The 14231-nt window shown below is 35.1% G+C and overlaps 1 protein-coding gene across 1 annotated transcript in view; it reads right to left on the bottom strand.

Moving 5' to 3' along the window:
- CCDC73 (coiled-coil domain containing 73) overlaps positions 1-14231 on the bottom strand; it is a gene marked incomplete at its 5' end in the record, with an annotated part of 60389 nt that extends 46158 nt beyond the window's left edge. The window contains 3 exons of the mRNA XM_079788058.1: positions 1890-1961; positions 5749-5820; positions 14094-14231. Coding sequence (XP_079644184.1) covers positions 1890-1961; positions 5749-5820; positions 14094-14231 — 282 coding nt within the window. The remainder of the gene's footprint in view (positions 1-1889; positions 1962-5748; positions 5821-14093) is intronic.

Raw genomic sequence — 14231 nt, 5'->3', positions numbered from 1 at the left:
ACCCTTGTGCACTGCTGGTGGGAATGCAGACTGGTGCAGCCACTGTGGAAAACAGTATGAGGTTTCCTCAAAAAATTAAAAATGGAATTCCAATTTGACCCAGTAATCCCACTTCTAGTAATATATCCCAAGAAATCAGAAACACCAACCAGAAAGGACATATGCACTCCCTATGTTCATAGCAGCACAATTTAAATAGCTAAAATTTGGAAACAGCCTAAGTGCCCATCAGCAGATGAGTGGACTAAAAAACAGTGGTACATCTATACAATGGAATACTACGCTGCTATAAAAAAGAACTCTTACCATTTGCAACAGCATGGATGGACTTGGAGAGCATTATGCTAAGCGAAATAAGTCAGTTAGAGAAAAATAAATATCACATGATCTCACTCATTTGTGGAATATAATGAACAACATAAACTGATAAACAAAAACAGACAAAGAAGCATGGAACAGACTGTCAAACTTCAGAGGGAAGAAAGGGGAGGGTGTGTGTGGGAGTGGGTAAGAGATCAACCAAAGGACTTGTATGCATGCATATAAGCATAACCAATGGACATAGAGAGTAGGGAGGGAAGTGAGAGAATGTGCTGGGGGTGGCCGGAGAGAGGTCAATGGGGGAAAAAGAAGACATATGTAATACTATATGTAATACTTTAAACAGTAAAGAATTAAAAAAAAGAAATGAAATTTTTCTTTGGAATTTCTCCATCTAATTTTCTATATGCCTTGTTACATTCTAGAATCCTTAAAAATAAATAAATAAATAAATAAATAAATAAATAAATAAATAAATAAATAAAACAAAATAAAAAGAATCCCAGGGCACTCTCTCCTCTATTCTTCAGATACCTGGATATCCTTATCTAGCTCAAAGTCCCCTGTGATATCCTTATCTAGCTCAAAGTCCCTTGTGATATCAGAGATAAAGACTTGCTCTCCTAAAGAAGACTGCTATACATTTGGCTTCTGCTTCCTTACCCTTCAATTAAAACTCCCATAACTTTGATGAGGCCAATCTCAGACTAAAAGAAAGTTTATCATTTGCTTAAATAAATCTATGCTAAAGTATAAATTACCAATGACTTTAACCCACTAGTGATTTACAATGTGTACGTTTATTTCTTTTTATACATTTGTTTTTCTAAACACACATACACACCTATATGGAGATGAAGACAAAAAAGGGAGGGAGGAATGAATTTTTTAAAAAGTCATGTTGGAAAGGCTATAAGAAAAAACACTTCCAGAGGATATTTTTCAGGAACATATTTATTACACTTACACTTTCTAACTAGGGACTGAAAAGAGAAATTTGAGCTTGTAAAGAAGAGCTATAGAATTCAAAATAAGAAAGGAGTTGTTATTCAGTTCTTTAAAAATCTTTTTCTTTTCTTCTATTTTTCTACTAGACTTACTGAGTTGCTGATGGTTAATATTTATGAAGGCTTCGGTGCATGATAATCACATCCCCTCATCTTTTACATCTCCCTACTTGCATCTCTGCTTTTCATCAGTGATACAATTCTAGCTAGGGTAAAGAAGTAATGTTGAAAGGGTTAATATCCTAGGATACTCTAATTAAACAGAGGAAGGGGAGAAGGGAGAGAAAAAGAACACCCACATCATTAATCTAATTTATTTAGAACAGATGAAAACACATCTACAAGAAAATCGTTTTTCCAATTTCTCTCCATAACTAACTCATTCTACCACATTATACTCTTTATTATCAGTTATGATTCAAAATAACCTTATTCATTTCCTGCTTCCAATAATACGTTTTTGTGTGGGTCTTCAGTGTGTATGGAGAACAGCTTACAATATTCATAAAGGGGAGATGTTATATTTAATACTATAGTGTTTGTCTATCCTTTTGAAATTACCTGCTTTTTAAAAACTGCCATTGCGTCTTTGTGTTGCTTTGTTAATGTTTCCTTTTGATTCTGAAGAGTTTCCTGTTTTAAAAAATGATAAAAAGATATAAATTCTAGCAACTCTTTCAGTTTAAACTTTAATTAGTTACACTATGTAAATACAAGTTAAATATATTTGTTGCATATATAATTTCATGCTCCTGAAATGCAATTTTAAACCAATTTTATGATTTTTTAATTGTCATGGAAGCATCATACAATTATTTTGCTTCCAGTTGCTTCTTTATGATAAAATACATTGCTTTATTAGAATTTAAACTCTAAACATAGCTTGCTGCAAAGCTTTCTTCAAGAAAATATCTTCCGTCAAAAGTTATTAACATTCCTTGTACACAAGCAGACCGTAGTCTTAGAGTTTCCAAATAAACCAATTTTATGATCTAGGCACAAATATTCATATAGCAACATATGATTCTTTAAATGCTTTGAAATACTACTAAATTTTTACAAAACCAAAACTATCACAGGGCATTTAAAAATTTTTTAATTTTATTTTTCAGTTACAGTTTACATTCAATATTATTTTGTGTTACTTTCAGCTGCATAGGGTTAGACAATCATATATTTTACAAAGTGTTCCCCCTGCTATTTCAAGTACCCATCTGGCACTGTACATAGTTATTACAATATTATTGACAATATTCCCTATGCTGTACTTTACATCCCTGTGACTATTTTGTAACTACCATTTTGTATTTTTTAATCCTTTCGCCTTTTTCCCCCAGCTCCCCAACTCCCCAACTCCTTGCCCCTCTGGCTACCATTAGTCTGTTCTCTTTATCTATGAGTCTGTTTCAATTTTGTTTGTTTGTTTATTCTGCCCTTTAGATTCCACTAAGTGAAATCATACTGTATTTTCCTTTCTCTGATTGGCTTATTTCACTTAGCATTAATACTCTCTAGATCAGGCATCCTCAAACTACGGCCTGCGGGGCACATGCGGGTGTTTTTGCCGTTTTGTTTTTTTACTTCAAAATAAGATATGTGCAGTGTACGTAGGAATTTGTTCATAGTTTTTTTTAAACTATAGTCCGGCCCTCCAACAGTCTGAGGGACAGTGAACTGGCCCCCTGTTTAAAAAGTTTGAGGACCCCTGCTCTAGATCCATCCATGCTGTCACAAATGTTAAGATTTCATTCTTTTTTATGGCTGAATAATATTCCATGGTATATATGTACCACCACTTTTTTATCCACTCATCTATTGATGGGCACTTGGGCTGCTTCCACAGTCTGGCAATTGTAAATAATCCTATATAATAAAAGGCTAACATGCAAATCGACCGAACTGTGGAACGACTGGTCACTATGATACGCACTGACCACCAGGGGGCAGACTCTCAATATAGAAGCTGCCCCCTTGTGGTCAGTGCACCCCCACAGGGGGAGCACCAGTCAGCCAGAAGCCAGGCGCACAGCTGGGGAGCACAGTTGGCGAGAACAGCAGCAGTGGCGGGAGCCTCTCCTGCCTCTGAGGCAGCGCTAAGGATGTCCCACTGCGGCTTGGGGAGTGGGCCTACGCCGGCAGTTGAACATCCCCCGAGGGCTCCTGGACTGCGAGAGGGCACAGGCCAGGCTGAGGGACTCCCACACCAGGCCTCTACTGCTGCAATGAACATAAGGGTGCACGTACTCTTTCAACTTAAAGTTTTTGGTTTCTTTGGACACATACTCAGAAGTGAAATCACTGGATCATAAGGCAATTCCACTTTTAATGTTTTGAGGATCCTCCATACTGCTTACCACAGTGGCTGCACCAACCTGCATTCCCAACAAAAGTGTATGATGGTTCCCTTTTCTTCACATCCTCACCAACACTTGTTTGTTGATTTACTGAGGATAGCCATTCTGACAGGGGTGAGGTGATACCTCATTGTGGTTTTAGTTTGCATTTCTCTGATGATTAGTAACACTGAGCATCTTTTCGTACGTATCTTGGCCAACTGTTTGCCCACTTTGGAGAAGTGTCCGTTTGGGTCCTTTACCCATTTTTTAAATGGATTGTTTGTTTTTATGGTGTCAAGTTGTATAAGTTCTTTATATATTTTGGATATTAACCCCTCATCTACTGTACTATGGCAAATATCTTCTCCCATTCACTAGGTTGTCTTTTCATTGTTGATGGTTTCCTATGCTGTGCAAAAACTTTTAGTCTGATGCAGTCCCATTTGTTTATTTTTTCTTTTGTTTCCCTTACCCAAGGAGATATAGCAGAAAAAAATATTGCTAAGAGAAATGTCAGAGATTTTACTCTACCACAGGGCATTTTTGAAAAAAATACACATATATGATTCCATTTCTTTTTTCCCCTCCCCTGCCCACCCTTTTTGGTAGAAGTTCTATGTTCTGTCCTTCAGATTCAAGATAACTTTATATTTTTTCTTCTATTTTTATCAAATAATCCTCATAATTTAAAACTATTAGGCCTAAATGTAGCAGCCACTTTCAAATATTTCTGTTATTTGACTCCATGTCTCTTAATATATGTTGATTAAACAATGTAAAAATTTATGTATTGATCTCCTATTATGATAGTTTAGTTTTCTTGTACAGTCATTAACCTACATTTCCTCCCTCTATTCTTCCAACAGTTATATAAAAATTGTGGCTAAGTTAATAGTATTTTTACTACTCTGACTATGCAATTTTTATTCAATGCAGAGTCATCCTACCTAATAAAAGGGTAATTTGCAAATAACCATCACTCTGCTACACCCATGATTGGAGGCTGGGGGGGGGGACTTGGGGTGGCCTATCCAGCCGTTGAGAGGTGCGGGTCCCGCCCCCTGTGCCTCTCAACGGCGGCCGCTGCTGAGGGGGGACCAATGGGGCCGAGGGGGGACCGATGGGGCCGGCAGGAGGCGCGGTGGGAGCAGCGGCGGCGCCTGGTCCCGCCCCTCAGCGTTCGTGGGTCGGAGCGGTGGTGGCGCCCGGGTCCCTCCTATCACTGAGGGACCTGGACGGTAGCGGCGCCCGAATTGCGGATGGCGGCGTGGGGCCCGGCAGCTCCCGCCCCACACTGCCACCGCCACCGCTGGGGTCCAAGCCCCCACCCTGAAAGAAGGCGGAAGGAAAACTGGTGCCAGTAGCCAGGCGAAGGAAGGTCTATTGCACGATTCTTCATGCAAAGGGCCTCTAGTATAAGTGTATCACAATTACATTTCTATTCTCAGACAACTTTTATTTCTCCAGAAGTTAGCAATTGCTTTAAAATATTTTAATTCTCATAGCTAATTTTTAATAATTATCTTTTGTCACCTGAATTCTGATTCTAGTTTCTAGTATGTTACCTCCTGTTCCTATTTCAATATTGCCAAATAGTGAGAAGGGCTATCATAATTAATCTTTCAATATTTAGTGGTTAAAATTACCTTGGTGGAAAGGCATAAGAAGCATTATTAAAATGCTTTTAATATAGATAAGTCTAGAGAGAAAATAAAATCTAATATTCTTTTTAAAAATTTGGTTATAATATGTAACAACAACCTAGGAACACATGTACAGTTCTGAGGTTTCACTTCTTAAAAAATATTTTGACTCCTCTAAAACATACAATATATTTCTCAGATGTGAAATAGTTCACAGTTTTCAGCATTATACTCAGTATTATTCTTAGTTATTTTCTTATCAGAAAGCCTGAATAAAAATTATTCTCAATTTTCTGGAAGCCCAAATGTTAACAGTTTTAGTGGGAACTTTAATACTCTGAATTTGTTTAGAAAATTTAAAAATTGACTTTGCAATTAAAGATTAGAATACATTTAAAAACAATTGCTAAGAATGCTAATCTGAGAAAAAAATATACTCACATTTTGCCATTTAAGTTCTTGTGTCTCCACAATAATTTTACCAATCTGCTCTTCATATTGAATTTCTGCTTCCTACATCAAAAAGAAGAAAGATGCTAGGAAAATTAGGACCTTAAATCTTCCAGTTTTAGCTCTTACCACAAGAAAAAAGCTGGACAAATTGCAAATTTGCTTACCTGAGACATAAACTACTGAGTACTGATAAGAAACCTCAGCTAAAAGAACTTAATAAACTGCTAAAGGCAGAATGTGGGCCAGTGTAAGATTGTGAGTCCCCTGAGGGGCTCCAAAGGAAGTTTATACCTTCTACCAGGCTTTTTTTTTTTTTTTTTTAGGAAACCCACTGTACTTACAGGGAAGGATGGGGAAAATCCTGAGAAAGCTTTCTCTGGTGGTACTGGCTTGGGAGAAGAAGAGCAATTATAAGTCACCTTCTCTATTTCCCCTCCAGACCAAAAACCTTAATCTGTTGGGGAAAGAACAAAACAAAACAAAGCCACAAAACAACAACAGCACTACAGCTAAGGACACTAGTGGAACTGACCCAGGGGAAGGGCACTAACAGCCACAACTGAAAACTCTACCTTCCTTATCTCCCCTAAGGAACAAAAGTCTAATCTACAGAGGGAAGGGCAATAAAAACTGCAGCACAAGAGCACCTGCAGAAACCCACTGCGGGTAGGAGCAGAAGGCTAGGAAAATAAAACATCTCTAGGAAGAGCAGGAATACATGCTAAATTCAGCATTAAGTATGATGGAGGGATCAAAACTCTTGTGAAGACGCCACCGTGACAATCAGCCTTAATAAGAACATCAGAGAATGCCCTGTTCTCCCTCCCTCTATAACCACCCCACTAACAAGGAGAGGAGCTGCAAAGACAGACTCTCTCTCTGGGAAGCAGCACAAAGGAAAGGCCCAAAGAGTCAAAGGAAAAGGCCCAAAGCCAGACAGGAAGCAGTTATGTAGAAAACCCCTCTGATTCTGTTTAAAATAATGTAATACTCCAGAATCAGTCCACACCATAACACAAGGTATCACTAGAGAAATCTAAAGCTTCTGTTGAAAACTTCAACAGGCAGACTTGAAAACTGCGTGGTTGAGTATTGAAGGTGTGCCACACACACATGCAGAGAGCCCTTCTGCAAAGACTGGGAGGTGTGTGCTTTTTCCCTTTGGCCCAATGTATTTAAGGAAATCTCTGTCAAACAAAGCTGATAATTAAGTTAAAAAAGCACAATGATGACTTCAATAGCTATATATTACAAAAACTGCATCCTTTACAAAATTATTTCAGAAACGTCAAAAACAAAAAATGACAAGCAGCAATCTTGGTGAGGGAGAGAAAACTGATTTCTAAGGTTGCCACTTTTCAAAAGGGTAATGTCTAGTTTTAAACAAAATATTACAAGGCATGGGAAGAAAAAAAACAACAGGAAAGTGTGATCCATACACAAGGAAAGAAATGAATAGGAACTGTCCTTGAGCAATTACAGATGATGAACTTACTAGACAAAGACTTTAAATGAACAATTTTAACTAGCTCAGAGAGCTAAAAGAAACCATATACAAAAATACTGCAGCCATTAAAAAATTCATAAGGAATGCTAGGAACAAGGTCATGCTCTTAAATATGACAAGTTACAGAAATATACCAATTCTTCAAAAACCATAAAACTACCAAACCTCAACCTAGGTGATATAGACGATCTAAATAGCTCTACAACCATTAAGTTAATAGTTCCTAAAAAAAAACAAGTTTCCAGGCCAGATGGTTTCACTGAAGAACTCTACCAAACATTTCAAGATAAATTAACACTACGTTCACACAGACTCTTCCAGAAAAATACAACAGGAACACACTGCAACTCATTTTTTGAGACCTGTTTAACTGTGACACCAAAACCAAACAAAGATAATACAAAAAAATTAAACTAAGACCAATATCTGTGAGAAGTTTTGACAAAAAGAAATCCTCAATACCATGTTAGCAAGTGAAATCCAACAATGTATAAAAAATTATACACCATGATCAAGTAGAATGTTTTTATAATGATTTTTATTAATTTCAGAGAGATGAAGGGAGAGGGAGAAAGGAATAGAGACATCAATGATGAGAATCACTGGTCAGCACTTTTTGATTAATTTAATCCTAGGTTTAATTTTATGAGGTGAGTATTCTTCTCATTGCCATTTTATAGATGAAGAAACTGGGTTAGCAAGAGGATAAGTAACTTGTCTCAAGTCACATACTAGGTAAACCTAGATGATCTGTCTCCAGAGTCTCCTTAACACGTATTATATTATCTTTAAAAGACCATGGGTTCTGTAGAACAATATGGATTATGATCTATGTATCATATATGTTCTTTTCCTTCAAACACTTCGGAGTTTAATCTTCATATTCCACAAAAGTTAGAAAAACACCCTAAATCATATTAACTATTTTAAACATGTAAGTATATTCTGATTGTTTGGTAGAACATGTCAAAAAAAAAATAGAAATATTTGTTGAATGGAAAAATAGAATTTTAAGAATTACTACAAATTTTCTAATATTAATATTTTTCTATTTTAGAAATCAATGTAATAGATTAAGTTGACTAATATGAAAACAGCAGTTTAAATACTACTTAGGAAAGAGGTTTTTAAAAATATGAACTTTTAGGCTCTCCCCTATATATCAGATTTTTTCATCTAGAATACTTTGTAGCTAATCAAACCAAGAAACTATCTGAAAGAGTGATTAGTATTTTATTAGACAACATAAGAAACTGAATTGGGCAATTTTGTAGGAGGTGGATTATGAGTTTGAAAAAGAGAATAAAAGTACCCAGTTACAGTTTTGGCTGCTTGGACATGTGCCTGCTATACATACTATGTCCCTAAATCTGTTCAGGGTCAAGAATTAAAGAGGTCTGACCAATACATAGCCCATCTTGTAAAACTACAGCCTGAAGCAAGCACTTTTTAAAAAGCATGACACTTTCTAAAGGTTATAAAGAGTAAATAAACCATCAAATTACTCCTCTTTTATTGTTTTTATAAAACACTTAAATCCTTGTAGTCCTAAGGCAGCTAATAAAAAATAAACACTTTTAAGGTTCGATATTCTTGGATACTTTATTGAAGTTACAGATGGGATTTTCTCACCAAATTTAGTATTTTTTTATTCATTCACAATTTAATAATAATTTTTATTAATAACTTTTGAAAGCTGCTTGAAGAATGCATGGAAAATAAAAAGTTCAAAAAAAGTAAATAATTTTTAATAGAAAGCATGAAGTAAATTTTAAATCCTAATATAGTAGAAGCATATTATAATGTGACTTTCAGCAATGTGAATAACACCCATTGTATCAGCTTTCCATGTAATATAAACATATACATTCTACAAATCATTATAATCACAGAGATGTATGATTCCACTGATAGCATAACTAATTTTATGGGACACTGAAGTGCTGCTTTACCACATATTATACCATTAATTGCTCAGTTTTCTTTCACAATTTCCTTAGCAAATCATTGCTATTCTAGAATACCCAAATTTCCATTGGCTTTTATTTATTGCTAATGTAAAATTCCAAGATTTACTTCTGTTTAGATATTTAATAAATTTAAAGTATCCTTTCTCTGAACTCCCATAATGGTTTTGTCATAATCCGTAATACACACTATATGAGAGTATAGTGATTGATTTGTATGGTATGTTTTGACTATTAAAATTTAAATTCTCTTAGAGCAAGACTGAGTAGTTTTTCAAAGGTTATCAAAAAATGCATATTTTTAAGTTTGAAAGTTCTGTGATAGAAGTCTTTCATTCCCATTGTATAGATAATCTAGCTTAAAAATACTTAAAAATCTGGTTTATAAACTTTCAATCCACTACCAATATTTAGGATCTAATAGATTTTACATTAAAGTATTTTTAAAAATATATTTTTATTTATTTCAGAGAGGAAGGGAGAAGGAGAGAGAGAGATAGAAACATCAATGATGAGAATCATTGGTTGGTTGCCTCTTGCACGCTCCACACTGGGGATTGAACCCACAACCTTGGCATGTGCCCTGACGGGGAATCCAACAGTGACCTCCTGGTTCATAGGTCGACAATCAACCAACTGAGCCACACCAGTGGGGCTACATTAAAGTCTTCAATAATTGGAAAAGCTAACAGTTCAGGGCCCATTTTTTTTCTATATGGCAACAATTTTCTGAAGCTGAATCAGAGATAGGTTGAACTGAAGACATAGTTTCTCCAGTTCAAATACAATTCCTACCCTATTCCCATCATATGCCACTACCTGAATCCAAAGGAAGTTGAATTTGTGACCCTTCTGCTATTGTTCATCCCTACTCATCAGTTATTCTGTCTACCTATCAGACAAGGGAATTTACCAGAAATGGTGTCTAACTTCTAAAAAGCAAACATAAATTCAATATAAACTTTTTTGTTGATTCAGATTGTTTATCTGAAGGTAATTATAATTTAAAATTCTTTTTCCCCAATAAATTATTATAATTATCAAATTAGATCCATAATGGAAAAAAAGGGTCAAGTCCCCTTTCTCTTTTGTTAATTCCAGCATAGGTAAGTAGTAAAATGTAGTTCAATTGAGTAATAAATCTCTTTCTTTGACTTTATTACCTATTGTGCTTACTTCTTTGAAGAAACTTTACTATCTAACCCTCTACAATATTGACCAATTTTATGTTGACTGCGTTATTCATTCTAGTTAACTTATTAAATATATATTAATGGAAGAACATTAGACAAGGAGCAGAGAGATCAGAGTATCAGTCTCTTAAAATTCTCTGGATTTTAGGTTGGACTAGAAGCTACCTCAGGCCACTTCCACCTCTAAAATCCTACAATTTCATGAACCTGCAAAAAGACTGATTATTTAGAATACGTCTCTAAGATCATACAGAAAATGAAAGCAAAAAGAGATGATTCTGACAATTGCCATTCACCCATTTACTAGGGGCTAAGAAAGTGAGGCAGTTCTACCAGCAGTTTTCTGAGGATTGACTTAGTGTTCAGGACCCACTAAAGAGGAGGAATTTTGGAAGATATCCCAGGATTTTAGTTGGAAGTCCAAACATCTACACTCTTAGAGGGTGGAAATAAACTAGCCCTTACAAAAATGGAAACTGAACCTCCAGTGACCTCAATCTCTGATAGGTAAGATGACCTGCCCATCCTTACAGAAGCAAAGTAAACCTCTCTAGAAGAAGATAGCATGCAAAGCCTCAAATTTTCTTTGCAATTTTTCATGCACAAAGTCATTTAATCAAAATTCACCCTACATTTCAGAAAATAAGGTCAAATAACAAAAAATCATGAGAGAAAAAACAGATAATAGAAATGGATCTACAAGCCCAGATATCAGAGTTTATAGCCATAGACATTAAGATATATGAAATAATATGCTAAAAAATATATAATAAAATGAATTTCAGCAGAGAATTGAAAATTACAAAAGAACCAAAAAGAAAATTTAGAAATACAAGAAATAAAATTAAGAATTCAATAGCTTGACTTTATCAGCCGATTAAATAAATGGAAGAGAATATTAGTGAACTAAAAGGACAGAAGAAAATAACCACACTAAAACATGAACAGAAAAAGGAAAATATAGACAAAAAATCAGTAATGATATAGGAGATGTGAACAAGATTAACAAAGTTGGCCAAATTCATATTCCTAGAACACTACACCCAAGAAATAGAAAACACACATTATTTTCAAGTTCATCTATGTTGGAATATTTACCAAAATTGATTATATCCTTGACTAGAAAGCAAAGCTCCACAAATACTAAGTGACTGAAATTAAATAGAGTATGTTATCTGATACAGAATTATGCTAGAAATCGTTTTTTTAAAGTTAACAAAAATAAAATTCTCAAATATTTGTAAAAGCAGTAATACACTTCTAAATAACTCATGGGTTCAAAAAGAAATTTCAATGAAAATTAGAAAATAATTTGAACTGAATGATAATGAAGATAAAATATGTAAAAATTGTGTGACACAGCTAAAACCATACTGAGAGAGGTTTACAGCTTTAAATACTTTGTTAGAAAAACAAAGTTAAAATACCCATCTCCAAAACTTCAAAACAAAAAGAACAGAAAATTAAGTAAAATAAAGAATAAAGCTAAAAGAGATCAATAAAATAAATACACAACAGAATCAGAAAAAACAAATTTAATTTCTTGACAATACTAGCATAATTGACAAACCCTTGTAGAGAATGATCCAAAATTCCTACTCATTCATAACATCTTGTATATCATCATATCTGGCCACCATCTTTTCATTAAGGAAGGATAATCTCTATTCCAAAGACTATAAAATTATTTCTTATATTTTATAGTATTTGTATATTTTTTCTTTACACTTTATATTTGTATGTGAATTATGTATGAATTGTTCAAGTGCCCTGTATTGACTTCCTTCTTTTCCCCCATTGGATTTATTCTTTTACTGATCTATTTGTTCCTGCAACAATATCACATTTTTAATTATTACAGTACTAGAGGCCCAGTGCATGAAACTTGTGCACTCGGGGGTGAGGGTGGGGAGGGGTGTCCCTCAGCCTGACCTGCTCCCTCTCGAAGTCCGGGAACCCTGCAATCGATCGCCCCACGGAGGAAGGCCCCGCCCACCCACTACAGCGCTGCCGCCGGGTAGCCTGGGCCTCCCTCTTTGTGGTGATCTTGGAGCCGCCTGATTGAATGCCCCGCTGGCCAGTGGCCTGGGCCTCCCTCTGCGGAATGATCATGGGCCGATGGTGGGGCCACTGACCAATCGCATCATACCCGCTTTGTCAGGCCTGGTGCCAGTGCATGTCATAGTGTGGTCATCTGGAAGGTCGTTCCGCTGTTTGGCCATTCGGTCGATTTGCATATTACGCTTTTATTATTATAGACTGGAGAAGCCTTTAATATCTGATAGACCAAGTAGCAATTCTTTTTTTTATTTTCTATCTATACTCATACATTTTTTTCTAGCTAATGACATATGACATATAACATTGTATTAGTTAAGGTGTATAACATAATTTTGTATATATTAATACATTTTCTTACAGATATAACTTTAGAATCATTCTGCCAAATTCTAAAAAACATCCCACTGGTTTTTTATTGGCATAACACTAAACTGTTGAGTCCTATCTTGGTCTGTCCAGGCTGCTACAATAAAATGCTATAGACTAGGTGACTTATAAACAACAGAAACTTGTTTCTCATAGTTCTGGAGACTGGAAGTATGAAATCAGGGTGCCTACATGGTCAGGTTCTATGTCTGGTGAGAGCAGCTTCCCAGTTCATAACTTCACGTAGCAAAAAGGGCTAGAGCCCTGTTGGGCCTCATGACCTAATTACCTCCCAAAGCCCCACCTTCTAATTCCATCATACTGGAAATTAGGTTTCAACATATGTATATGGGGGGACACAAACATTCAGACCATAGCAGATCCTTTGAAGAAACCTCTAGAAATGAAAATGTAATCCTTGAAATTAAAAACTCTCATCAAGGTTAGATAGCAGAAAAAAAAACACATTTGAAAAGACAGTTAGGAAATAACAAAATGAATTACACATGCAATAAATGAAAAAATACAAAAACTATAAAACAGTTAAGAGTCATAACAGATAGAATGAAATGATCCAATATACTACCTAAGGGGAATTCCAGAACAAGGTAATAGAAGAAAAGAAATAAGGGAAGGCAACACTCGAAAAGATCACAGCTAAAAATTTTCCTACAAAAGGAGTCCCAAGAAACATTGAACAGCTTTGAACAATATTGATCTCGTGCTAAAATTTTTATACTAGATGTCTCTTTCCTAAAAATTTCAGAGTTATCACTTTTAAACTAAGAATATTTTATTTTTTGAATTCAGAATACTTACTATATACATTTATTTTGTCAATTATGTGTTATCTTGTTTCATCATTTAATCATTTCATAGGTACTTAACTTATAACTTTAACAAAAAATGTAATCTTCTAACGAAGAGTTTTTTTAATCATCCACAGTGTCTAACTATGGTGCTATCTATGCATTCCAAGGTATTTCAACAAATATTAGCTGATTTATCAAGTATTTAACAATCTGAAAATCTACTATATTTTTTGGTTTGTAAATTCTTATTTCCCATTCCCTGAGGTCAACTAAATTTATCCTTTTCTCTTTTACTTCATTATTTGGACTGTATTTCTTCTTTCTAAATAAGAGCTTATTTTGTTAGGTCTTTTTTTTTTCTTAAACCAAAAATTAAACGGGACAAATCCAGTTATCTATTAAAATAGCACTTTAAAAAGGTACTTACCCTTCGCATACGTAATTCTTCTAATGCTTCCAATAAACTAGTTCTGAAATCTAATAGCTGAATAGAAAACAATGTCTCTGAAGAACTTTGAAGAGCAAAGGTAGATGATGATGAGTCAATCTTAAAATCGTTCTCCAT

The sequence above is a fragment of the Cnephaeus nilssonii genome (genome assembly GCF_951640355.1).
Source record: "Cnephaeus nilssonii genome assembly, chromosome: 13".
In the NCBI taxonomy this organism is placed as follows: domain Eukaryota; kingdom Metazoa; phylum Chordata; class Mammalia; order Chiroptera; family Vespertilionidae; genus Cnephaeus; species Cnephaeus nilssonii.
Note: the sequence above shows the minus strand (reverse complement) of the source record. Positions and strands in the feature narration are given on the sequence as shown.